The 27,135-nt window shown below is 41.2% G+C and overlaps 1 protein-coding gene across 4 annotated transcripts in view; it reads left to right on the forward strand.

The window, feature by feature from the left end:
* The window catches only part of CNOT4 (CCR4-NOT transcription complex subunit 4), an 82,876-nt gene extending 62,473 nt beyond the window's left edge, over positions 1-20,403 (forward strand). For 2 of the 4 annotated variants that reach the window (XM_069857189.1, XM_069857172.1), the window contains 3 exons: positions 124-621; positions 18,005-18,217; positions 18,997-20,403. In XM_069857189.1, coding sequence (XP_069713290.1) covers positions 124-621; positions 18,005-18,217; positions 18,997-19,298 — 1,013 coding nt within the window. In that variant the 3' untranslated portion in view covers positions 19,299-20,403. The remainder of the gene's footprint in view (positions 1-123; positions 622-18,004; positions 18,218-18,996) is intronic. The other 2 variants (XM_069857179.1, XM_069857197.1) reach the window with 1 other exon arrangement.
* Positions 20,404-27,135: the final 6,732 nt, after the last annotated feature.

The following is a 27,135-nucleotide window of genomic DNA, read 5'->3' on the forward strand; positions in this document are numbered from 1 at the left end:
TATGAGGAAGTATTATATGCAAGATAATTGGCAGTATATTCAGATACACTGAGGGTGTAATTTTTGTATGTATAAATACTTACTAATTCTTTTTCCAAATCCTGTTCCTCTCCTTTCCGACAGAAACTATACCAGTATCCTCCTCCACAGACTGGCAAGCGGCTTTTGGGTTTGGTTCCTCTAAACAGCAAGAGGATGACTTAGGGTTTGACCCGTTTGATATCACCCGTAAAGCCTTAGCAGACCTGATTGAGAAGGAACTGTCAGTCCAAGACCAACCTTCCCTCTCGCCCACATCTCTTCAGAACCCTACCCCACACACTACAGCTGCCAAAGGGCCAGGCTCTGGATTCCTGCATCCTGCTGCACCCACAAATGCCAACTCTCTCAGTAGCACCTTTCCAGTCATGCCACAGAGGTTCCCACAGTTTCAACAGCATCGAGCCGTTTACAACTCCTTCAGTTTTCCAGGCCAAGCAGCTCGCTATCCTTGGATGGCCTTCCCACGCAATAGCATCATGCACTTGAACCACACAGCAAATCCCACCTCAAATAGTAATTTCTTGGACTTGAATCTCCCACCACAACACAGCACAGGTCTGGGAGGGATCCCTATATCAGGTAGGTGAATCGGGATGCCTGTGAATGTGACTTAATTCATGCTTTCAGCTTCTGTGAGCCAGGACAGAGAATAGCCAGCTACAAGTGGTAGAGCAGTATCTTGACTGCGATGCTAGGTTTACAAACAGAGGGAGGAATATTGTTTTAAATAGGCCCTTATTTTTTAAAAGAATTATCTTGATCTTTAGCCTTATAATAGAGCTTTATAAGGAAGGTGGAGTATTCTGTGCCCGCTTAATTTTATGCCAAAGCAGATTGGTATTTTATTTCTTCAGTCTTGCGAGATTTGGTTTCCTTAAGAGTAGGCTATGGAAGCACATTGTGACTTCCATGTTGACATACAGGTGCTGACCAGAGCTCTTAAAATCACGTGAAAAGTTGTAATGATGGTAATGTGTGCCAGATGTCTTGGCCAGGTTGTTCCCTCTTATGCACAACCGAACGGCTGCACAAAAAACACTCAGTGCTGTTCGTTTCTGTACTTCATATGGCCTTAATTGAATGGATATTTGCAATGTGTGTAAGAACATCGGTCCTGACTGTGAGGGTTGTGGTGTTGGTGAAAAATAGATGTGCAGTCAGGCCAGTTCAGGCTGTCCTGAAAGAATTGACAGGCTCTTGCAGAAAACATTACAACTAAGGAGCTAACTGTAACAATGGTCTTGATTAAAAATCCTCATCTGGAATGTGAAATCATTCCATGCTTCTGATTGATCTTGGCCCAAACAGGCTCTCTTTTCCGAACAGGGGAAAAAAGTGTTGAGTGTATAGTGAACTGCAGGTTGAAACTCTTTGTAGCCATGAGATGAAGAAAACTGCTTCTTGAGATATTGCCAGTGTTTTCTTTGGATGGATTTTGAGAAGTACTAGCTATACTATGAGTAAATGACCTAGAGAAAGTCACTCTGTTTTTGATGCTCGAGTACAAAAGGTAATTTTGCCTCTTATTTTCCTGTGCTCTATCCTCTTTGAAGGCTTGTTAAGCCTACAGTACTGTTGTAGGGTCTTTAGGCCAATTCATAGTATTAACACTTGCTCCAGACCACTAATGCAAGTAGTTCAAAACTCTTTATATTGCCAGTGACAAAGATTTTAGACTAAAAATTACTAATACTGGTTATACAGAAGTGTTAAAGTGTGTGTGGGGGGGGGAGATATTTTTGACATGGAGAAAAAAATGCAGCATCCATAGCATTGCAAATTGTTGGTCACTATCTCCTGAGCTACCTAGAACTTCCAGGAGAATTGCAAGACATGTAATTTTGAATTTGCCACTCAGTTCTTGTTTATTCAAGGGGCCAGAAACAAGACTTTCTTCTAGACTATGGGGGTCGCTTCAGTATTGAAAAAGACCTGTCTATGGTACAGGTTGATTCTAGGTTTGTGAAAGGATTCCTTAAATTGCTTTACATCCATTGCCCTAGGCAGTTTGAAAGTGGACCTCTTCCTGTTTATGGACTTGTAGATCCTTGATACAACTGCTCAAGACCCAGATTTGTGGTGTTGATTGCACAGCTCATGCCATGAACTTCCCCTGTAGGTTTCAAGGCAACAGAGTTGATACTTAAGTACATCCTTTTTTTATTTTGCACAACTGCTAGAACCAGTTAATCTCTATTTTTGGTATATACAGTGCTAAAACCAGAAACTAAACATCTGCTGTAGTCTCTATGGAACTCAAAGTTCCTTTGAGTCTGTGTTTATCTCCTGTTACAGAAAACATGGTTAGTTGCCTGGTCGACAATTAGATAGCAGCAGTTGCTGCAGTGAAAATGCTTCTTAGCTGGTCTACGTTTCAGCTTTGGTATATCTTGACGAAAGAATCATTTGCACAAACAGTTTACTCCTTTTTCTTGTTGTCAGAAATCAGCTGAAGCCTTGAGTAGTTCTGGTTTTGTTTGCTGGGTTATGGATTTTTTTTGTCTGGTGTTTAGTGCCTTGGAATTTCTGCAGCAATCGAACTGCTTCAGAGGTACAAAGAATTTGAAAGTCTGGAGATGCCCTCATACCTTCTTTTGTGTGTGTGCTGATTCAATAGTTTGCAGTTTGAATATTCTGTCTCTTCAAATCCATATCTAGTGCACAGGTCTCAAAGAATTACTCTTCTACTTTTTTTGAAATAATTCCTGTGCTTTATGCTCGCTTTTAATCTGTCAGTAGCAGGTAATAATTACAGAACCTTCCTAGTTTCCTCATTTGATTTTCAGATACAGCTGTCTGGTGGGGGAGGAAATTGATGTACAAGTACAGAGAAATCATGTTGATGGGACTTTATTAGAGTGCTTTGTGACAGACTCTAGCTGACCTGCTAGAAAGGCAGTATGTATCATAATAGCCGTTTAGCAATGTGAATAGATTAATTGTAGTATACCTGAGGCTCCTTTTTGTTAGCTCTTTTGTTAGTTTATATTAAGGTGTTTTCAGAAAGTGTCATCAACTCAGCTGTTTCAGAAGTAACAGCAAAAGAAACATAGTAGAGGTAAAACTTCACGTTTTGTCTTAGTAGTTCAGGGTTTCTGCTAGAAGTTGCTTGTTTTGTAAGGTCTTTGATTACAATTTTTTTTTTTAACAGTATTATAAATTTCTAGATTTCTGAAGCAGATGACTCTGGACAAGTCATTTAAAAGGAATAACAAAACAAAACAAAAAAATCCCACCAAGAACCAAAACCACCCAGACACTAAAGACGCCATTTGTTTATTCTTGCATTGTCTGATTAGTTTGCCTGCTCTGTTTAACCAACCCATTTCAACTTTTCCATTTCATTTATATGGAAACAAGCAGATCTAAGAACTTCTGTGGCTTCATATGAAGTTAGCACACTTTTCTAGGCTTTCTAAATCAAATTTTAGTTCATTTTACTAAGCGTATTTGTGGTTTTGAAGCTTGTATGAAGAAAATGATATCCTAAACTGCTGCTGCTTCTGCTTTTTAGGTGGATGTTAGCATACGTGTAACAGTGAAATGGTCATGTGTATCATTAAATGTCATCTTCTGGAGCTACCTTTTGTTTATTGAAGTGTCAGAGGTGTACCTTATTCATAACCCCACAGGTCAAGGTAGAGCTGTTTTGTGATGTGCACCAGACTTAAATGGAGGGACACAGGCACTATCTACTTTTTTTTTTTTGAAGCTCTCACTTAAAAATAATTTTCTATATGGAATTTGATAACCTATTTCTCAGAGGAAGTAATATTCATGAAACTAATTCTGCTGTTTCCACTGAAAATGACACGATTGACTTCATAGTTTTATTATGCATATACTTGAAATGTATCATATTCATGAGGCATACATTTGTCCAAAACCCGTATTTAAATGGACTTCTTGATTGACTGATCTGCAGACTAGCATTCCCTCCCTCTCCCCCTATGATTTTGCTAACTGTAGCAGATGTTACATATTTTATTTTTAAGGGAAAACTTAGACTTGTTGCTGTTCTCTGGAGTAGGATGGATTAGATCATTTACTGTGTAATTAGAACTGTGTAAATGTGCTTCAGGATTGAAGTTCAGTGGCTTATTCATGGACAGTGTGACGATTGCTAAAAGCAATCACATCCTAGGTTGTGTGCAAGCTATCTGAAGAATATAGGACAGTGGCTATCATTTATTCTGCAGATAACACCAAAGAAAGATCCACTAACAGCAATGTGGGTGGGTGCCTTTGTTTTTATGTTACTTTAGGGTAACAGGAAACTTTTTGTAATTTGATAGCTAATATACTATCATCTTTGCTATCCTACTGCCCAGTGGTGTGTTCTAAAAAATAGGTGAATTATTGGGTCACAGAGTAAAGTAGGTCCCAGATTGACAGTGTGTTTTGAGGCAAATGCTTAGAAAATGAGGCATGCATACTTATAATGGGAAAAATATAAATACATAATTGGAGTTTACTGAGTGGTTGTTATTCGTTGATTTTATTACAGAGAGAAAGTATAAAAACAAATCCACGTAGTTAAAAGCATAAGGAAGAAGTTGTAAGTGGTTAGTCTGTCTTTCCCATCAGTTCTGTGCAAGAAGCAGCAATTGACATTTTGAAACACTGACTGTTATTTTATTTCTTAATTTTATAACTATTCTGAGTGTAATTCCAAATGAGGAAGAACTTAATTGTAGTAACTTATCAATGCAGTAATAATGAGATAGTTTGAAATTTTAATTCTTCCAAGACTAATGCTACACAATATTGTGTGTATACTCTTCCCATGTAAATCATTGAATCTCCTGAGCTGGAAGGGTACCCCAAGGATCATCAAGTCCAACTCCTGACTCCACCCAGGGCAGCCTAAAAACTAAACCATACATCTCAGAGCTTCTTGAACACAGGCAATCTATATGTACCATATGTACATTAGAAATCTAACGTAGAGGAAGTAGTCAAGTGGACACATGAAGAATTAAATCCTGTTTAGTCTAGGGGAAGAGAATAAGTTTTACCTGATGTCCTTGAAAATAACCACTGTAACACCCACCAAGTTATTTTAGCCATGAAGCCCATTGACATGGGCATTGCGGTAGACTTGTCTTCTGTGACTTCTGTTCTTGAAACTTCAAAACATGGGACTTGAATATCCTAAGTCTTTATAGTTGGATATGATATGTTTCGAGATGAGATGGACACGATGTATTGGTAGACAATTGAGTGCCTTTGTGGTGTTTGCATTGAATTCCTTATCAAGACACTGATTAGTGTGCATGTTTGAGTCTTGCTTGCATTTAGGTGAAATAATAGCTGGTAGGCAGGGAGGGCAAAACAATGAAGGTTCTACTAAGCAGATCAACTTGTTCCAATTTATTTTAAGTTCTGAGCTTTTCCATACCTAACTTATGGTTTTGTATCTTCTCCTGTTTTACGTTTTCAGACTTCCATGCCCCCTGCTATTGGACTTGTATTGAACATCAAATCCTTCCTTACCTAATGCTACAATGTTTTAGTAAAACAAAGGAAGATGCTTACATATTGACTACGATCATGCTGTATGAAAGACTTTATTTAGACCACAGAGAAGGATGAGATCAGATTGCCTTTAATAGTAAGAGGCCTTGTCTGACTTGGTGTTTTCTGAAAACATAATATCCTTTCCATTTGAGCCTTGTGCTTTTGACTTTGTCTCCTCTCTGAGTTGATTGTTAATAGTTGATTCAGTCTCCTGAATGAATTAAAACATGGCTTGTTTTATACAAAGTCATGGAACCAAAAAATCATTGAATTTGCAGCATAGCAGCTCAGACTCTTCTGTAGTCTCAGGATAATAGTTTGGTATGGGGTTTTGAGGGAGTTTTGCCTCTGCTACTGTGCCTTTTTAGAAAAATCTGGCCTGTGTGGTATGGCTATTGAGTTCAGCATGTTGTAAAACTTAAAATTGTCCAGATGCTGTGTGCAGAATGCACTTAATCTCATATCCTAGCAACAGTTAGTGTGACTTCCAGTGCTACTTCACATCCCTTTATTTGGATGCAGTGGTTGAAAGAGCATTTTGTTACACTTTTTCTGTTGACCTGACAGTATGTGAAAGGTTTAGCATCAGTTCTAAGTATTGATGGTCTTAACGGTGAGAGATGCATTAGTTCATGAATTTTCTGTCGTAATCCTTTAAAGACTGCTTGCTCACTTGATGGTCTTCCTTGATGTTTGGCTTTCTGACAGCAGCTGGGCAGATAGCATGGCAGCTGAACAGTGCCTTTTTGTGCTTCTGGTTAGGTCTATGGCTGACTTAAGTCTTTCTCTAAAAATTGAGAATAGGAAATCTGTTGAAATCTTGGCTGACACAACTATTAATGCTGTGTGTGGTAGCTCCAAAGGCCTGTATCTTTTCACGGTGCAGAGCAGCTCCTCTCAGAAATGGATGTGTTATACTGATGTTGAGGTCACTCCTTTAACAAAGGCATTAATGCTGCTTTGCAATTGCAAAATGACAAGTTCTGTCTGTAAATGACGCTTGGCTGTTTCCAGGATTGCTTTTACTGACCCCTGCATATAGACCTTGTGTGTCCCATATTCCTCAACGCAGATGAGGCTGTTAGGGCAGCCTTTGCCACTGAATACTTAGTTCTTCTCATAAATCCTTATGCCCAAGGTATCCTGCTTCTTTCCAAGGACTTTCAGGCCTTCTTTAGGCAATGCTTTCTATCTGTGTGTATCCCCTGCCCCCAAAATTAATTCTCCTTTTACTTACCATCATAACTAATGTTCTGTTTCACTAGTGAAGAGGCGAAGCGTTCAGGATTGTGGAACAAATACAATTTGTAAATAAACTTTTGGCCTGCTTGCTTCTGTTGCTCTGAAGGTGTTTGTTCTTTTAATGCAGACAGAGTGGTGCTGCTAGGTTTAAAATAAAGTAAATGGAAGTGGGATTTTGAATTAATTTCCAAAGCGTTAAATAAATGTCAAGATTGAAGTCACACTGTTTGAAACCCACTATGGGTGTTCCTTGTCCTGCCTCTGGTTTCTTGTCCCTGAACTCCCTTACGCTTTCTACATTTACTGCTAAGGCTGGCCTGTCTGCTGTAGTATGATCTTGTCATGATCTCCAAGAGATCCACTGCAGCTGTCCTGTAAATCCTGCTACTTCTCCATCTGTTCTAAAATCTCATCGCTTACACCCACCTTCCCCTCCCAGTGCCTTTTCAGTGCAACTGTTTTTAAAACCCTGTAGAGTTGCTTCTTATCATTGTATAGGAGTTTCTGTTCCAAATTAAGCTTGGTATATAAATATCTGCACCCTCATGACTGGGAGTTTGGTTTGAAGCTATTATGAATTACTTCCAATTATTGGGGATAGTGATGAAAGACAGGCATCCTGCTTTTTTTAGTAGTAAAATGCTTATTTTTAAATGTGTAATTTTATTTAGGAGAAAATACATGACCAAAAAAAGTGAAGAAAATATATTTTTTAAAAAATAATCCTTTAACTTCTCTTGGCTGCAGTACATCACGATGAGTAATTCATATCATGAACACAGCTAGACTGGAAATAAATGTGATGTTGGCTCAAATAAGTGGCCTGAGTGGCTAACCCAGCTTGTGTTCTGGAGCATCAGTCCTGACCACTTTTTCTGTAACTGTTGCACAGAAATGGGGAGGTGTTTCATGTCGGACTTCTTAGTTTTGCAGTAGTGTCACCAAATGAGCTTCAGCTGCCCTAGCTACATTCTGTGGATGGAAGACTGTTTATAAAACAAGAACTTTTCCTAATACATTTGAGTGGCTCACCAGAAGTTAGAAAGGCTCTTTCCTTTCATAGGTAACATTTAATATCTCAGGGTGGCTCTGTAAGAGGCAGCTCAGTTGGCTGATGCAGCATCTCTTCCTTCTGCAGCAGGCACGTGCTTAGCTCCAGGTGCTGTGTTCTCTTGGAGTCTTTTCTAATGTACAAGCGGGCACCTCAAAATATGAAGTTAACCACTAGTAAAAGTTAAAAGATGTAATTGACTTAATGAGGTTAAGCACCCTGACATTTTCCCTTTAGAAACAAGAAATTTGTACTCTTGGCAGTCCCACCTGTTGGTAGCAGTGTCAAATGAGGCCATGCGCCTTGGGCCTGGACCTGAAATGTCAGCAGCTCCTCAGTCAAGTCCATCTCACAAAATTTCAATTATGACTGAGGAATTCTAGCAAAAAGCACAGAGTTCATAGGCATTCTGCATAAATGTATTTTTAAATGTCCCGACTTGAAAAACCACTGAGAAAGGTCAAGCAATCTTTTTAAATATTGTACTGGGGAGGAGTGTAAGAGAAAAATCCTGCAAGGGTAACAGCAATTAAAAGAGCGGCTTTACAAAAAGGTTCTCTCCTCCCAGTGATACCAAATCACATTTGAGGGAATCTGATAGTTTCCCTCCTTTTCCATCTCTTTGTTCCTTCCACATCACAACCTCAGTTGAACTTTTTGTTCCTGGAAATAATTTTTTTTTAAAAAGGAAAAAAAAAGCTTTAAAAAGCGAGTCACATTTTTTGGAAGACAGCATTTTGTAATCGGTATTGATGTACTGTTATTGAAGGTTTGTTTATTCTCTGCTTTTTTGCAGTTTTTGTAATCTTCCTACAGAAAGACTGAAGTATCTACAAATACACCTCAGTGTAAATTGTTTGCTACAAATGTGGGAGAAAAAAAAAGCTTATTTCTCAGTACACTGAATACATGCTGGTCTCAGCCTTGGTCAGAATTGGTTGGATAGTCCTGTAATCCAGAACCTTGATAACTAGGATAGACTTTCTAATTGTTGATATAGGTCTGAAAATCTAATGTTTTTTTGCTGATTCTAGTTATTACTAGAATTATTAGAAATAATATATATTACTAGAAATATTACTTGTGAGGCAAGTTTTCTATCTTTTGCTTTTATTTATGAATATATTTTCATGCCCCCACAAATACACTTACAGGGTTTTCACTTGAGGTCCAAGCCTTTTTTGTTATTGACAGATGGGCAGGGTAGCATGGTGAGATTGAACCCTGATGCAGGAACTGAGAGTAAGTGGCAGCTATACGTAAGACGATATGAACTTTTGCTCAGCTGAATGGAATTGCTTATATTTCTGGTCTTTTTTAATCAATCTGTTCTGTATGTAGGAGCTGGATATCAATTTCCTTTGTTGCAGTATCTTAACAGTTAATACTTAAGATTATCAAGTGGCAGGAACTGGGTATTTTCTGAGATTCTTCTTTGGAGAAGTGTCTTGTTAGGTCACACAAAAAAGAGGCTATTTGTTGACTAAGGTGGAAAAATTGAATATGTGGTCATCTTTGTAAGCAGTACAGTGTTCCCCAACTTGATTGAGGTCCTACACTTGACCACAATACGTTTTTGGTAATAAATGATGTAGTCTGACATAAAAAATGGTGGGATACTGTGGAAACGTATGAAGCTAGGTGTGTTTTTCAGAGCAAGTTAGAAGCTCAATTTGAAATTTGCTTATAGCTTTAAATCGAGAGACTGGCTACTATAATTATGTATTAGATTTGGTCTCTTGAGCCTTGGTAAGCGTAAGTCAATCACAAAAAGTCTCTATGATACTTAATGTGAAATTGCTTTTGTCAAACCCAGTAAAATTCTGACACTGTACATATAAGCAAATATGAATCTTCCTGTTGAATTTTGAAGATAAGCTGTTCCTTCTAAAACATCAGTGAGTGGATTTCCCCTGAAAATAAATTAGATTTTCAGACTCTTAACACTTACTTAGTCACAGAAAGCTTAAAAGTTATTTTGTTAGATCTCCAGCAAAAAGGAACATTATTTACACTCCTTTGAAGTATATACTTTAGAATTTTACGTTCCTCTTCTACTTGGTCTTTTGGCTTACTGGAATGTTAAATTTCACTTAGAATCATAGAATAACCAGGTTAGAAGAGACCCATCGGATCATCGAGTCCAGCCATTCCTATCAAATGCTAACCCATGCCCCTTAGCACCTCATCCACCTGTGCCTTAAAGACCTCAAGGGAAGGTGACTCAACCACCTCCCTGGGCAGCCTGTTCCAGTGCCCAGTGACCCTTTCTGTGAAGAATTTTTTCCTAATGTTCAGCCTAAACCTCCCCTGGCAGAGATTGAGGCCATTCCCTCTTGTCCTGTGACTTGGGAGAAGAGGCCAGCACCCTCCTCTCTACAACCTCCTTTTAGGTAGTTGTAGAGAGCAATGAGGTCTCCCCTCAGGCTCCTCTTCTCCAGGCTAAACACCCCCAGCTCTCTCAGCTGTTCCTCATAAGGCCTGTTCTCCAGCCCCCTCACCAGCTTTGTTGCTCTTCTTTGGACTTGTGCCAGAGCCTCAACATCCTTCTTGTGGTGAGGGGCCCAGAACTGAACACAGCACTCGAGGAGCGGTCTCACCAGAGCCGAGTACAGAGGGAGAATAACCTCCCTGGACCTGCTGGTCACGCCGTTTCTGATACAAGCCAAGATGCCATTGGCTTTCTTGGCCACCTGGGCACACTGCTGGCTTGATTTATTTTAAATTGAAAAATAGTGGTTTTTTAATTTACTTGGCTTTCTTTTTAATTCGGTACATGTGGAATTGGTATAAACATAGAAATCAATGTGCTCTTGATGAAAAGCTACTTTACTTGAATTATTTTGAAGCTGAGAGCAGATTGGGGTGTCTTGACTACCAAAGCCAGTTTTGTAGGTGTATGTATGTACATCTGGAGGGTCGTGTGTGTATCTATATTTTTGTTTTCCCAGCTATTTGAGCTCATGACCGTAAGACTTTCATTTGAAATGGTCACAGTGGAATGATACTTAAAGCTGTTTACATTCTTCCCACTTATAGAAAATGTCAGTAAGGTTTTTAAATGTCCCCTTCAAGCAGCTTTATCTTCAAGTGCTCCTGTTGCTTGATATCTCTCCCTAATATGAAGTGGCTACTTACTTACTGCCTGATGGGCAGCACTGCTGTTTAAATGTGGACAGATTTTCTTTAATCTGCCAGTGATGTTCTCAGGCCTCTGCAAATGTGGTCAACTTTATAGTTTGGTTTAAGCATTGTGTGATTCCTAGAAGTCATGGATGCACAGAATTAAGTTTGAGAGTGAAATCCTTCATCTGGTAGCAGTTTTAAATGGTATTTTACTCATGGTTTTAAAAATTCCATGAGCAAACAAGCTTTCTCTTCATATTCAAGTGACACAGGTACACTTTTTATTGTAACTGGATTTTAGATGGTTATGTAGATAAATTCAGCTTTCATCCAAAGGTTATATAGTGTAATGGGTATAATTGCAGGGTGTGACATATCGTCCTTCCCTTCCCCCTTGTCCCCACAGTGAAATATTAGAGAACTTTTTGCAAAATGGAAATAGCTATAGTGGAAAGTCATTTTGAGATTAAAATAAAGAAGCCCCAGTCACCCCTCAGAACAGGGTAACAGGCTGTTTAATGGAAAGCACAGACTATCCATGGTATCTGTGAGAATGGCAGCATGAAGTGCAGACTGGGACTAACAGGGATGCTGCTGCAAAGGGCGTGCTTCTCTCGTGACCCCACTTGTTTCCAGTTGAATTGAAAGACTCCTGGTAAACTCTTTCTGGTAGTCTTTCCTGTTCCTTTTTTATTTTTTGTTTTGTTTTTCTCTGGGCCCAACTTTGTCATTCTGGTTGTCTTGCCAAGACTTCAAAACTAAGTGGTACTGCTTAAAGATTTCCCAAGGACCTTCTTACAAGCAGGTCATTGTCATAGCCGTTCTATTACCGGGACACCTTGATAACCTCTCTGCTGCTTTTGTTGCTACTCTGTGCTGTTAGGCTGTGACACTCGTAGTACCTTTATTTTTCTCTCTTATGGGTGTCTTCCTCTGAATTCTTTGGTTTATTTGAAGCTTTTCTGTAGCGCTTATGTGCTTTGGTCACACGCATGGCATACTGATGGGTTCTTAAAATAAATAAATAAATAATTGTGACCTAGATTTGCAGGACTGCTTGCATCAGGACTGGAATATTTAGGATTCTTGCCATAAAGATATTTAATGGTTTTACACATTTAGTACCAAATCAGGCTCTTGTAATAGGTTGGAATTTAATTTTGGCAAAGCAATGAACTAACAACTTGCTTTACATCTACTTAATGTGGTGGTCTTGTGATCATTGCTGTTAGTCATATTTTTTTAAGCATGTACTGCATGAACTTTGATATGAATTTGATGATAGATACGAGTGAGAATTGGGACAGTAGTTTGAAATGGTCTAGTCTCTGTAAGACATTCATTTTAGCGGGCTTGTATCCCACCAAGTAAACTGTAATACATGCTACCACATGACCTTTAACATAAAAGATAGTGTGCCAACATCACAAAGGGGATGCATCCAGATCGAACACCTTGGCATCCATGTTGGTGTCATTTGTCACAATTTATGAAGTCACAGAACAGCCTGTGTCAATGCAGCCGACAGTCATGCAGATGTCTTCTAAAGAACTGATTTTGTACAACAGAACAGTGTTTCTGGCTCGGCTATCATCCTCTTTGCCCTCTCTCCACCGGAATACACACCCTTTTCCTGATATGAAGGAATTATATTAAGGTATTGAAGGCAGAGGTTATCGAAGCTGCATAACCAAACTGGTAGGATGCCGTGATGGGGCAATGATTTCATTTAGAAGTTCATTAAATGACCAATCTTTATACGGGTGAATGTTCAGGCTTCTCAACCAGACTTTAATTCAAGCTAACTTTATTCTTTATTTAAATTGGGTGGAGAGGTTAAGTTTGTGAGCAGGCTTTTTTCTTTCCTTTTCTTATTTTAATACAGTGGCTGACTTGGAAAATTTTTACATTCAGGTGCTTTTAATTTATGTTGGCATGCTGCCTTGGACACATGAATAAGTTCAGTGCTAGAACTGTGGGATCTGTTCACTTTTGCAAACATAAGCTTCTGCTAGACTAGATGGTATTGTGAAATGCCCACCAAGGGAAGGCTGGAGTTCAGGATGTGCATTTGAGCCTGTTTTTCATGTGAGTAGTGGTGCTGTCAATGGGACAAAGCCGGATCATGGGGGGAAGAATCTCCAATTAATCTTGGTGTGTAGAATCTTTTCATTGCAGTCAACTGAGTTTTTACGTTTCTTCATTTTCCCCCTGTCCATGGACTTATGGCGTTAAATTAGGATGAGGCTGCAGAAGGAGATAGTTGCTACTTCTTGAGAGAAAGAGTGGTGTGTTGGTTCCCAAGTCCCTAGGTTATGATGTTTAACAGAGAAGTCTGCTAGCTAGACAAAAAATTACTTCCTTCAGCCAATTAAGTTTAGAAGTAGGGAAAGACAATAGGCAAATGCCCTTTTTACTAGATCTGCATTAACTATGAGCTAACCTTTTCTCATTTTAACTACTCTACTAGCTTCATGGTGAAATAAACTTAATTAACTGAAAGAACAAACTAGCTGAGGGATGACTAGTGATTTCTTCTGAAGATGCTTAATTTCTTCAGGTGGTGGAGGTAACTTCTTGCTCTAGGGTGGACTTGCCTTTTCACTTAGGCTATTGTTTAAAACTTGTCAGGCTCCAGCACAGACATACTGACTTAATTGTTTGGTTTCGATATCACTGTATGGTGCCTGGAGACTGCTCATGGCCTAGTTTGCATCAGGAGTTACTTCTAACTTGTCATAGCCAGTAACTGAGGCCTTGAAGGGCAGTACAGCGAGTGTTGTAGAGCATTGCTTTCTCTATTGATTCCATCTACTTTAACCGCTTAATGCGTTTTAATCCCTTACAAGATCCCATATTACAAGACTAACTTACTTGCAGCATTTCTCCTTAGAGGCTTGGAGTCTGACGAAGCTGTAAAACTTTGGTCATGTTTAGGGTTTATCACTGTGCATTTATTAGCCAAGCTGGAAAACCCTGCTGCAGACAGCTGGGTAATATGGTACTTGCTTTTTCTTCTGCATCAGAGGGCAATGTTTTTGTCATGACTTGCCTGTCAGTCACACAAACCCAACTAATAGGGAAAGACAATCTTTTGGATCTGGAGGGGTTTAAGGGACAGGTGGGTGAGGTGCTGAGGGACATGGTTTAGTGATTGATAGGAATGGTTGGACTCGGTGATCTAGTGGGTCCTTTCCAACCTAGTGATTCTGTGAATGTTCGCTGCTGTGAATGGTTTGTCACATTTGTACCCAGGAGTACCAGATTTTAATTTATTTCCTTATTGTTAGTGAATAATGTGATTTTTATATGTAGGGAATCCTTTTAGGCCTTTCATCTTGACTTCTGTGACATCAAGTGGGTTTTGTGCTGGTAGGTGAGGCAAAGGACAGTCTTCCCCAATTTCTTATTTTCTTTTGTTCTGTGTTAGAAAGCGTATGCAGCAGTAGTGCACTATGTCTGCCTCTCAGGTTAATGTTACCTCAACAAAAAGTGCCAGCCTCTTCTGTTCCATAAAAACCTTATATCTCAACTGCTTGCTGTGTTTCTGGACTCTTAGGTATGCTGTTATGTCTCTCTTTAAGTGGACAATAACGTGACAAAAATACGTATGTTTTCCTAGTAAAAGATGACCTAATGCCCCACTCTATTTCCTATCCCATTCCTTACAAATGTTGCATCTTGGTAGCTTTGTCTTTGTTACACTTCTTCAATGACGTGCTGCAAGCGTGTAGTTTACTACATGTGTGTTCTTTCTGGCACATGAGCTTTGGGGGCGTAGTGGGGGTTAGTAATGCCCATGATTAAGATGATAATGAGCTTGCAGATGTTACGATGAGTGTACTCACTCATGCATTGTCTTGATAAGCATCTTGTGTGTGCTTATTGCCCTGTAGTAGAAGTGTCTAAACAGGTGCATTCCTTTGCACAAGCTGTTGGAAGCAGCAATGAGAAAAAGTGGAAACTGTGTTCCATGCACAGTTATTTCTATGATGGTGAGCTGGCTACCTTTTGTTCTAAAAAAATGAATGTAGAACTTGCCTCAAATAGGCTTATGGATGTTCAATGAGACTGTGAGAAAATACCTTTTGGGGATATTTCTGACTATTACCTTTCAAAATCTTGATTTTTTTTTTTTTTTTTAATCCCAGGATAATATAACTAGGTTAAAAAAATAAATGCGACTTTTTTTCGTAGGTTTGAATGAAAAGTTTATTGCACCAAGCTTTTTAAAACTGTGTACGTATTGCAAAGAAAAAGTGGGAACTCTGGAGGGAACAGGAAATGATGTACCGTGGGAGAACTGGAAGTAGAAGTAAAAGCCATTTGTATGCATTATGGGCTGATGCCAGACAAACACAGAACAAATCACTGATAAGCCTGCTTTTTTTTCCACCCCAAGTGAGTTGTACACCAGGCCCCAGAGAGGATGTTGCTGCAGGCTGTTTGTAGATACAGTCACACTTATATCTGGAGGCTTGGCTGCTTCCGTGTGCTGAGGTGTTACGAAAGAAGTTGATCTTAAGTTACTTATTGAGGCAGAGCTGAAGTTCTGTTGCTGCTATTTTTATTCTCATGTAGCACTTAAAATTTTAGTCATTAGATGTAACTTCATGTGTGTAGTAATGAGCAAGCTCTTGAGTTTACTTCCACTACCTGATTTCTGATTTGTCTTGTCTTTGCTTATGGGAATACTTAGGAGTTATCAGTCTTCCCTGTGGAGGTATCTCATGCTGTAACCTCTGAGGAAGAGTAATTTCCCAGCCTCAGCCAGTGAGTGGGAATAATAGCTGTTGACAGTAAACCTTTCGAGTCTGGGGTCAAGTGTGTTCTGCGGACTTGCCTGGGCACAGAGGATGATTTTTGTAGTACTCTTGTTGGATCTATGCTGTTATCCCTGTCCAGGGTCCATGTGTGGCTTCAGTCTGTCTGGCCATGGATGTTCTAGGTGTCTGCTGCTGTGCTAATCATAGAATCCTACTATGTCTTGAGTTGGAAGGGACCCATAAGGGTCATCGAGTCCAACTCCTGCCCCTGCATAGGACAACCCCAGTATTCACACCATGTGTGTGAGGGTGTTGTCCAAAGCTTCTTGCATATTGTCATGGCACTGTGACTCCTTCCCTGGGAAGCTTGTTCCAGTGCCCTAACACCCTGTGAGTGAAGAACCTTTTCCTAATATCCAGCCTCGCCCTCCTGTGGCACATCTTCCTGTCATTCTCTTCTGTCTTGCCACTGGTCTCCAGAGAGGAGAGATCAGTGGTTGCTTCTCCTCCTCCCCTTGTGAGGAAGCTGTAGACAGCAATGAGGTCTCTTCTCTAGACTTGAACAGTCCAAGTCACTTTAGCTGCCCCTCATGCAGCTTCCCCTCTAAACCCTTTGCAAACTCCTATCTTGGAGACATTTATACATGTAGATGGGTGCTTGTGTTAGAACAGCTGCATTAGGAATGAGGCATACATAGGGTAAAACTGAATGCGTTGCTCCAACAGTCGTCATAAGCAAAGCGGATATAGCAGATTTGCATAGTAATTTGCTTTGAAGTTCAGTTGATGACATGGACAGAGGTAAAACTTGCTATGACTTGTGATTGAAGTTGCTTACTGTAATTCTATACAGGAGCAGAATCTTATATAAAGTTTGTTCTTAAAAAACACTCTGGCTCGGGGAAGCTAAGTGCTGCATGAAAGCACAGGATTTCAAGAACATGCTTTTTTTTCCCACCCCTCTGGTTACAAAACGGTAATTGTTGGAGGCATAAGCTTTTTCTGAGCATTCAGCTTTATAAAAATTACTGAGGCAAGTTTTGGTAGTGAGGCTGTTTTCTTTGCTCTCCAACATAGTGTTGCAAGTTAGTGATATCCTCTAATTTTCCATGAAGTTACATCTTTTCTGTTGATGAAGTAGCACTATTATATAAGTATCTTGCTGTAACGCTTCTGATTAACATCAGCATCCTTTCTTCAATTAGGACAGGCAGAGATAGTGTCATAAAAAAAGCTTGTGTCTTAGGTGTTTGTCAGAGCATATTGTCAGCACACTACCCAACACTTCTTTGAAATTTATTTGACTGCAAGTGTGACTTTCTGTATTGGCTGATAAACATTAGGATGCTCGTGTCTGGTTTGTTTTGCTTTGAGAACAGCTAAAGCAGGAGATGGATGGTAGAACCTGATAATCTGTTCTAGATAGCATGGTTTAACATTTTTGTTCAGGGATCATTTGCTCGGGTGCTAATAGCCACGTTATCCTGTTGTCCTAATGCAATACATGCAATGAAACATTTAGGCAAATAGTTGAGACTTGAGTGTTCTGGTGTCCAACTGTTTTGCTTTTAGCTGAAGTTTTGAGGATGTTGCTGTGTCGAGAATTATTCTGGAAGGTCTCTAAAGAATTTTGACTACTATTCTTCAACTGCAAGAGGATATTTCACTCTCTCCAACTTCATGAGAACCTAATACCATTTCCTTCAGAAGAACATCTGTAGGGCTGTGAATGAGCGAGCTATAGTGAAACAAAAACCTTTTGTGATACTCCTGCATCCCTGGTTCCTCATGTTCGGTTTCTGTTGCAAAGCCCTACCTAGCCTTTCTTCATTTTAATGTACTTCAAGGAAAACAATCCTTTTGAGCCTGCTGTCCATTAATAAAGCAGACAAATTGGGTTATCTAGCTTGCAGCAGAGGTATTATCGTAAAGGATCTGGTAGGTTTCCCCCTATTAATAATAGAGGGAGATCTGCTGTGCCTTGATTATTCAAGTCTCTGAACTGAAAAAGGGGAAACATGAATTGGAGGAGGAGTTAAATCTTTCTCCCACTCCCTTACATTTGGTTTAAAACCTGCCAGCCTCTGAGTAATTCATCAGCTATATAAACATTGACCCTAGTTTTTGGACAGGGAAGTAAATGCTTAGCTTAAAAAGTAAAACCAAAATCCCATACCCCACCAAAGAAGGACATCTGTTTCTAACTTCAGCTTTTTATTTTTTTATCTTCCATTTTTTTTGTTGGTAAATCTCCCAGACAACAGCAGTTCTGTAGAGAGTTTAAATATGAAGGAATGGCAGGACGGGCTAAGGGCACTTCTACCGAACATTAACATCAACTTTGGTGGACTGCCCAATGCTTCTTCCCCCTCCAACGCCAACCACAGTGTACCAACGTCCAACACTGCCACCACCGACAGCCTGAATTGGGACAGCCCTGGCAGCTGGATGGACCCCGCAATCATCACAGGTAACCGTTTCTCACTCCTTCAGCTCTGCTGGCAAACCATCAAATGGGTATTTGGCACAAACTGATTTACATCTGGAAAAAAGAAACAAGTCAGTATGCGGTGGTCTCTTCCAGCTTCCATCCACAAAACATCAAGGGTCCAGGAATTTTTGTGGAACCTCTAGGTGTAACGAAGTGGTTTTTTAGGCCTTTGCAGTGCATGCCCAAGGCCTTTGCAGGCAGTCAGGTGGAGCAGTGCTTATCAATAGGGTCAATGTAGGTGTCCCTTCTGCTGGATGGCATGTCCGGTACGTGCGCCACTGGTCCTGAGGCACTGAAGGCATTCACTGGACTTTGTTATTTAAAAAGGGACATACTCCACTTGTTTATAAAGCTCTCTCTTATAAGGCTGTCTGGTTGTGTTTCCCTGTTAGAGAGGCTGAAGCGTGATTCAAGTAGGCAGAGTAGGAAGTGAAGCACGCAGTGTAATGGTAGGTCAATGTGGTAACATCATGTCAACAAGGATGAAATCCTTGTGCAGGATGTTTGATAGCAAAATGTGTGGTTTATGCAGAAGGGCTCTGAGGGGGATCGTTCTCCTATCTCGATTTAATGTTAAACATTTTGTAGGCATAGTAATCATATACAATAACGTAACATGCATTCTCTGTATAAACTAATCATGTCTTCTTACTGTTGCTTTTTGTTAGGTTAAATTGACCTCCTTCGTGCTCGGCTTATTTCTTCTCCTCTGACTTGCCTGTATCCCTGTTTGTTTTTTTTTTTTCTTCTCTTCATAGGTATCCCAGCCTCCACAGGAAACAGTTTAGACACCCTTCAAGACGACAATCCTCCACATTGGCTAAAATCTCTTCAGGCCCTCACAGAGGTGGACGGCCCCAGTGCAGCACCATCACAGACGCACCACAGTAACCCCTTCAGCACACAGATCCCTCTGCACAGAGCCAGTTGGAATCCTTACTCTCCTCCTTCAAACCCCACCAGCTTTCATTCCCCACCTCCAGGCTTTCAGACAGCCTTCAGACCCCCCAGTAAAACCCCCACAGATCTACTACAGAGCTCAGCGCTGGATCGTCATTAGGAAAGGAGAAAAAAGGAAAAAAAAAAAGAAAAATAAAACCCAAAACGTTAGAAATGCAGGAAGTGTCCCACCCTGACTCCTCCCCATGCCCACCTACTGTTCCCTGTCATATCTTTCTTTCTGAAGAATCCAGTTCCTGATCAAACCTCCCCCCCAAATGCAGTGCCATCACAGGGTCATGACTGTAGCTTTTCATTAAGTTTCTGCTGAGCCAGTGTTTGAAATACATGGTTTGAAATATTTTCTAACCATTCTAAGGAGGAAAAAAAAAAATAAAGAGAGAGAAAGGCATAATGCAGCCTCAATGCTTAAAGAGAAGATCAGTCTTATGTCTTTTGCACATGAGTATTTCTGCCTAGTTGGAGAAGTGTCAATCTGCAGTAGGGATAAAATTGCAATGCAGAATCAAATGCAGAAACATGAAAAAGGTATTTAATTTAAATGAAGTTACTGAACATGTGGGACAAGCAGTAGCCTAGCATTTATTTTGCATTCAGTGTGGCACTACACAGGGAAATTGCTATGTTGGCTTTTTTTTTGGGAAGCGGATTTTATTTTGTCAGAGTTTGAGATGAAGTGTGTTGGAAGACAAATACACTTAGAACTATGAGTAACTGACATGTTGCTAAAGAGTGGTTTAAAGAGGGAAGAATAAGATTTTTCTTTTAATTTTGGCTTTAGATTTAAAGTAAACGTTAATGTTTTAAAAGTATTCACAGATTTAATACCTAGCTTATACATACTATAATTATAAGCAGCTGAAACATGAGTGATATTTACTTCAGTCTTTGTTTCCTCTGTCAGTCTCTCTCTTTCTTTTTTTTTTTTTAAAAAAAAAACAAAGATTCACCTGATTTGGACACTCTGGGATAGCACTGCATTGGGGCCACATGATCACCATCAGGAGCAACCTCTGACCTCCTCTGCCTGCAGCTTTTACTTAACCCTGTAGTTTCTGGACGTTTGTGCAGTATTGAAAAGACAGGAAAAAAGAAACAGATAAATAAACATGGTTATAACCTGACGCTAAAACTAAAACCAAGGAAATGTACCTCTTTCTTCAGAATTAAAACTAAAATCTTAAATAAAACAGAATACTTGATGATGACTTCGTGTTTGTTTTTCTTTTTTTTTTTTAACTTGGATTTTTTATTACTGCATCTGGTGAAATTTTGTCGTTGCATGGTTGGTTTTTTTATGTTCATCTAAACTGGAACTACTTTTTCATGGAAGTAATTGCTTTTGATGGTGGCTTATGTATTGGAGGGTGGAAAAAGCATCCACCCTTCAAGAAATTTAAAGAGATTGTTGTCTTTACCCATGGCAATAGCTAGAGGCTGTCTGTTTCTAACCTGTATTGGTGGTGTCCTTCTAAATCTGAAACATGAAAGAGTTGTTTATAATTTCTGAATGAAATGCCATGGCACTTGGGAAGCAATAATGTGTCTGAAGGTGTAACAGAGAATTCTAGTTGCAACTCCCCATTTCAGTCAGCATCCTTAAAGGTGAAAAATATGGTCACTGAACAACAGGAGATGAAGAGCTTTTAACAGGTAACCTCCCACGAGCTCTTATACTTCCAGCCAAAGATGTCTAAAACCAGCAGCCTTGTGTTTGGGGTGCTGCATTGACATAGCTCATGGGGATGGGCAGAGAGCCTGAAATCCTAGAGTTGCCTGTGCAGAAGGATTTCTCACTTGGTGTGAGCTGTATAGTTCAGGCTGGCTGCCCTCCTAAAATCCTGCTGGCAGAGCCAAGGAAGCGAATTCAGCCTGACTGAACTATGAGCACATAACGGTGATGAGGGGACTGGCTTTTCACAGTCCTGGAAGTGGGAGCAAGTCCTAAAGGGATCGCTGGACAGGAGAACCAGGCACTGAATCTGCATAAAGTGCCTCTAAAAATCCTGCTTTGCAAAACATCACTTGTTGGTGACCGCCTGCTTTGGCTCTTCTCTTACTTGTGTTGCCTTTCAGTGCTGTATTTACTGTGTGTGTTAAGGAACTGCCTGTACTCTTTCTAGCCAGGCATCATTGCTGCAGATCAGCCCTGTGCCCTGGTTACTCAGGAGAAAGCACGTACCCTTTGATGCTAGCACTCCCCTGAAGGCAAAGAATGTTTTCGGTGCCCAGTGAGCCCCTACTGTGACTGCTGGTGGTAGAAGGAGAAGCGGGGACTGCAGGCTGGGAATGGCCTCTCCTGTGGCAGTGCCTGCTGCTGCCCCTGGCACTGAGGATGTGACACTGGGAACAGCCCGCTGGAGGTCCTGCTGAAGATGCAATGGGCTGCTTTTTCAATGACTTATTTCACCCTTTAGCATTTCTCTTTTAGAAGGGTGCCCTTCCTGGTCCTGAAAATAAGTAAGCCTCCCAAGGCAGCTGTAACTGTTTCCTGGGTACCACAGCAACTCCTGAGGCTGCTGCAGCCTTTGGTTCTTAATTTTTGTTGCGGTTTAAGATGTCCTAAGAGAAACCTGTGCCTATGGTCTGTGCCACCACTAGAAAATAGGCTTCGGCTGCTCAGCGGAGTGGTTATTCCTTCCTGCTATACAACAGCTTGTGTGCCTGTTGACAAGCTTGCCTCCCGACAAGCTCTTAGCTTTCAGAAAATTGTTTGCAACTAAAATAATTTTTCTTTTTATGGTGCTGCACCCCTAAGACAGACTTCTTGGTGGGTAGTATTGATGTTCTAACATTGAAATGCATCAGTGTTCAGGTTAAGGTGTGGGAGGTTGCATCTTCTGCCTCTCTTAGCCTAGTTGTATCTGCTGTCTGATGCAGATTCCTTTATCCCCCTAGTCAGGAAACCACCTGGCATTTTACTCTCTTCAACCATGTGGAGCTCTATTAGGCTTTCCTGAGTTTTTTTGTTGTTGATAGACTCTTCCTGCAGCCAGAAATTCTGTATATAAATCTTTATTGTAAGGAGAGCATCCATGTGTCCACGTGATCATCTTGGCAAATAATCTGTTATTTTATATATTATATGGACACTTGGAGCTCTTCCTTGCATTAAGCAGAGAATGGTGCTTGACTAAAAGGCTGGTGACCCAAGCAATGTGTTTGGTAGTTGGTGTCTAGTAAAGATGAAGTTGGAGATGGAGGATGGGCTAGACTCCCCCTCCAAAATAGGTATGAGTGAGTGTTAAGGGAAGGAAGGGAGTTGTTAGCCATGAATGCGTTGATACACGTCATAGTGTTGCATTTTAAAGAATTCTTAATTCAAGTATAGTAATTTGCACGTTGGTAACGCTTGGCTGATACCAAGGCTTCCTAGCTGCCTTTGCCCCCCTCCCCTTTTAACAAAGGAGCGATATTTTTGTGTATTATAGCAAGGAGAATAATGTCACCTTCCGTGTAAGGTGAGGAACTGTTACATGAATTCCTTCTTCCTTCCTTGTAGAACTTCTGTTTCCTACTTGCACGTTAAGTGTGAGCAGGTGTGTACCCTTATAAATGCAATGTCTTGACAGCGCTGCTCCAGCCATACTTAAAACATCACTGCCAACTTCTGTGACAGTTTTTAATCAGGAAGTCAAGTTTTTAGTCTAGTTCCTCGACCTCAAACTTTTCTTCCCTTCCTTTATATATTCTGTAGTCCAATTTTTTTTTTTTTTGAGGTGCTTATTTGGTCACAGGCATTCAAGGTGTCAGATTTTAGGGAAAATGCAGTGTTTGGGTTTTCCTGTGGGGGATGGCTTTTGGTTTGGGTTTTCTGACTTTGTGGGTTTTGTTTGTTATCTTTTGGTCTGGTTTTTTTTACAATTTGGTCAAGTTGGTGGTGCTGCCATTGAGATTTTTGGGTTGAACACCATTTTTTCTTTGGTGGGCAGAAGGGGCCACACACAGATTTCTTCCTTCACCCTTGCAAAGGACCTTAGAAAAAGGGACCTTAAAAAGACTGTAGAGCAGTTACCTGGGTTCTTCCTGCTCATCCCTCTCCAAAGAGCATGTGGAAGTTGCCTTAAGTTGCAAAGGATTTTGGGTTCAGTGTTGGTTTCCAGCCTATGGAAATGCACTGCAGGGTAGGTGCTTTACTGCCTGGAACTAATTCCCTATGAGGAAGCTGTAGTGCTGGAATAAAAACTTATCGCTCAGAGCTGAGGTGTGTCAAGAAACTCTGAAAGGCAGCACAGTGTTCGAGGAGCACATGGTAGATGAAATGCTTAAGGATGTGATTTAGTAGTGGACGGGGGTGGTTTGACTTGACCTCATAGGTCTTTTCCAATCCAGGGATTCTATGATCTTTCAGCGGTGTGTGGCTATGTGGCTCCTATAGAAATGCTTTCTGCTTCATTGATTTGTTGTCACCTGTTTGAGCTGAATACACCTGTTGTAACTGTAAGAACCTGTGCTCCTTCCTCTTCACCCAAATCTCAGCATCTTTTTTCCCTACTTTGGGACGTTTCACTGTTGGGAAGCAGTTCTCAGGTTCTTTTATGGTTGTGGCTGCAAACAAAGCTCCTAAAGAGGAAAAAGGTTAAGCTTTTTATCATTGTAGTTTTGGGTTGCAGCGTTAGAAATGGTGTAGCCTTGCTATGTTCTGATCTATGTGTGAGAGCGCTGTATGTGAGCAAGGTCTTCATCATGGCATTTGCCTTTGCCCTTTGCTTACCGCTGTTGCGTTTATGTGGCAGAGTGAAGGATCTTGAGGTGGAAAAGGCCAAATTAAGTTCTTGCAATACAAGGACAGGAGGCTAGAGCGGCTTGCGGGGATGCAGAAATCTGAACTGCTGTATCGTGGAGGTTTGAGTTGAGTTGAGTGATCCTGGCAGCAACAGATTTGTTACCGGCTTTGCTGATGAGAAACTCTACTTTAGAGTGGTCTGATGTGGTGATACTGTGTGCGGAAATCATTTGAACAGAGATGGTGTCACTGAAGGAAAAGATTACAGAGAAGTCCTTGTTAATTTAAACCCAGTGGGAGAGTGATCTGCCTGACCTGTGGTGGTCGTGAGGAGCCCATCTCCTGCAACACGGATAATGTGGAGTATTTCAGTGGGGTGCAGTCATCACACAGTTAGTGTTGCTTCCTCCTATGAAATGTTGCTAAATTACTATTTCTTTTCCTCAGACTTCGAATTTGACAAATGCCTCTCCATTTCAGAGATGCGTGGAGAGAGGGTGGGATTTGCTCAGTTCTCACCTCTTCCTACAAGCAACACGGGTAGCCTAGAAAGCTCGTACTGGCTGAAGGTGGCCATTCTTTTCAGGATTGCAATGAGTATTTTTTTTGAGTTTTATTGCTTTAGCATTTGAATGTTACAGGTTCCAGTGTTAACCTTGCCCAGATCTTCAGAGATGGCCCATAAATCTCTTGTGTCAGTGCTGACAGTGCTAGGAGGTTGGTGCACTGAAGAATTTAAAGTTGTGACCAGCGCTTGTTTAGCTTGTTCTAGATAAGTGTGCACGCTGAGGTTTCCAGTGTGGAGTCTGAAGCTTAAATTCCTGTTTAAAACAAAACTGAGGCTGCGTTTTCTCTGTTTGGACACTGAGCAGAAGGCAACTGCTTGTGTGGTTTGCCTGGGGCAGAAGCGACAATGAGCTGGCCTTGCTGTCTCTCTTCAGATGGCTTCCTCCAGTTCCAGGGCCAACCTTTCTGTTGGATATTGCACGTCAATAATTTAAAAAATAGAAATGTGATATGTGATTTTATTGTATAATTGGATGTTGTATTTGATTTCTCACAGCATTCTGCTTGAGAAACTGTCAGCCTCTGGCCTGGACAGGCGCACACTCTCCTGGGTGGAAAACTGGTTGGATGGCCGGGCCCAGAGAGTGGTGGTAAATGGTGTGAAATCCAGCTGGAGGCCAGTGACAAGTGGGGTTCCCCAGGGCTCAGTGCTGGGTCCAGCACTGTTCAATGTCTTCATCAATGATCTGGATGAAGGCATCGAGTGCACCCTGAGCAAGTTTGCGGACGACACTAAGCTGGGTGGAAGTGTCGATCTGCTGGAGGGTCGGGAGGCTCTGCAAAGGGAACTGAACAGGCTGGACCGCTGGGCAGAGTCCAATGGCATGAGGTTTAACAAGGCCAAATGCCGGGTCCTGCACTTGGGGCACAACAACCCTGTGCAGTGCTACAGACTAGGAGAAGTCTGTCTAGAAAGCTGCCTGGAGGAGAGGGACCTGGGGGTGTTGGTCGACAGCCGACTGAACATGAGCCAGCAGTGTGCCCAGGTGGCCAAGAAGGCCAATGGCATCTTGGCTTGTATCAGAAACGGTGTGACCAGCAGGTCCAGGGAGGTTATTCTCCCTCTGTACTCGGCACTGGTGAGACCGCTCCTCGAATCCTGTGTTCAGTTCTGGGCCCCTCACCACAAGAAGGATGTTGAGGCTCTGGAGAGAGTCCAGAGAAGAGCAACAAAGCTGGTGAGGCGGCTGGAGAACAGGCCTTATGAGGAGCGGCTGAGAGAGCTGGGGTTGTTTAGCCTGGAGAAGAGGAGGCTGAGGGGAGACCTCATTGCTCTCTACAACTACCTGAAAGGACGTTGTAGAGAGGAGGGTGCTGGCCTCTTCTCCCAAGTGACAGGGGACAGGACAAGAGGGAATGGCCTCAAGCTCCGACAGGGGAGGTTTAGGCTAGACGTTAGGAAAAAATTCTTTACAGAAGGGGTCATTGGGCACTGGAACAGGCTGCCCAGGGAGGTGGTTGAGTCACCTTCCCTGGAGGTGTTTAAGGCACGGGTGGATGAGGTGCTGAGGGATATGGTTTAGTGTTTGATGGGAACGGTTGGACTCGATGATCCGGTGGGTCTCTTCCAACCTGGTTATTCTGTGATTCTGTGATGCTGCATAAAACATTACAACTAAACCTCTTGGAGCTTAATCTCAGCTGTAGGGAGGCCAGGATCTTAGACAGCTGGAAATTGTCTCCATGCTTCCCCAGCATGGAGAAAGCTGGAGTATCTCAGGGAGGAAATGGTGGGGAGGGCAGCTCCTCGTGTACCGCTCTGGTGAAGAAAGGTTGGGTAGATGGTGGCTCTCGAAGGAACTGCAGAGTAATGTGGTGCGAACGTGTGGGCTTATAGGCTTGTGATAATTGTTTCTTCCTGTTTATAAATTACTTAAATCTTCTGCGTAGTCACCTTCCTTCTCCTTCCTCTTTTGACAAATAAGCATAAATAATGCTTCTTGTTGCCTTTACTGATGGTGCTTTCCTGGGTTGAAGTTGTGTGGTTCTCTTCACAGCCTTAACTCAGCTCTTTGCCGCACTGGTCCAAGGTGACAAGGAACTGGGGCAAAGACCAAGGTTTTGGTAGGGAAACTTCTCATGGAGTTGGGCTTCCTGCCTGTAACCCATCTTTCTTCTCTTGGTTTCAGTCTTCTGCAAGCTTGGGATGATGTTCAAGGAAGATGTGATTGTGCTCCTCCCTGCTGGAGGAACTTGGCTGAGTCTGTCAAGGTGCTGGGATGAAATTTTTGTGGCAGAAAGCTTAATTTTGCACACACAAAGTCAAAAAAAAGTTACCTCAAGGAAACTTTTAAATTTTGTCAAGTAAATGATTTTTAAATATCAGTTGTGTTAAATGCTCGTTTCAAGTTGTCAGCTTTTTCTGTATGAAAAAAATACCCTGTTAGGTTTTTATTGAAAATGCTAACTATTTATTATGACACTTCAAAATCAGCACCTTTCTGGACACATTCGGCGAAAGTTTTTTATATCTGAAATGTGCGTCATTTCAATTTGCAGTGAAAGCAGGTGTCAATCTGATTTCATGTAGCAAAAAAAAATCCCACTTTTGGTTTTAAAGCCTTGCCCAAAACCAAAGGACAGAAAACTGTGTCCAAATGTATTTTTTGAACAAAGATCTTGTTGCAGAGAGGGGAAATTTTAG

The sequence above is a fragment of the Phaenicophaeus curvirostris genome, chromosome 1 (assembly GCF_032191515.1).
Source record: "Phaenicophaeus curvirostris isolate KB17595 chromosome 1, BPBGC_Pcur_1.0, whole genome shotgun sequence".
NCBI lineage: Eukaryota > Metazoa > Chordata > Aves > Cuculiformes > Cuculidae > Phaenicophaeus > Phaenicophaeus curvirostris.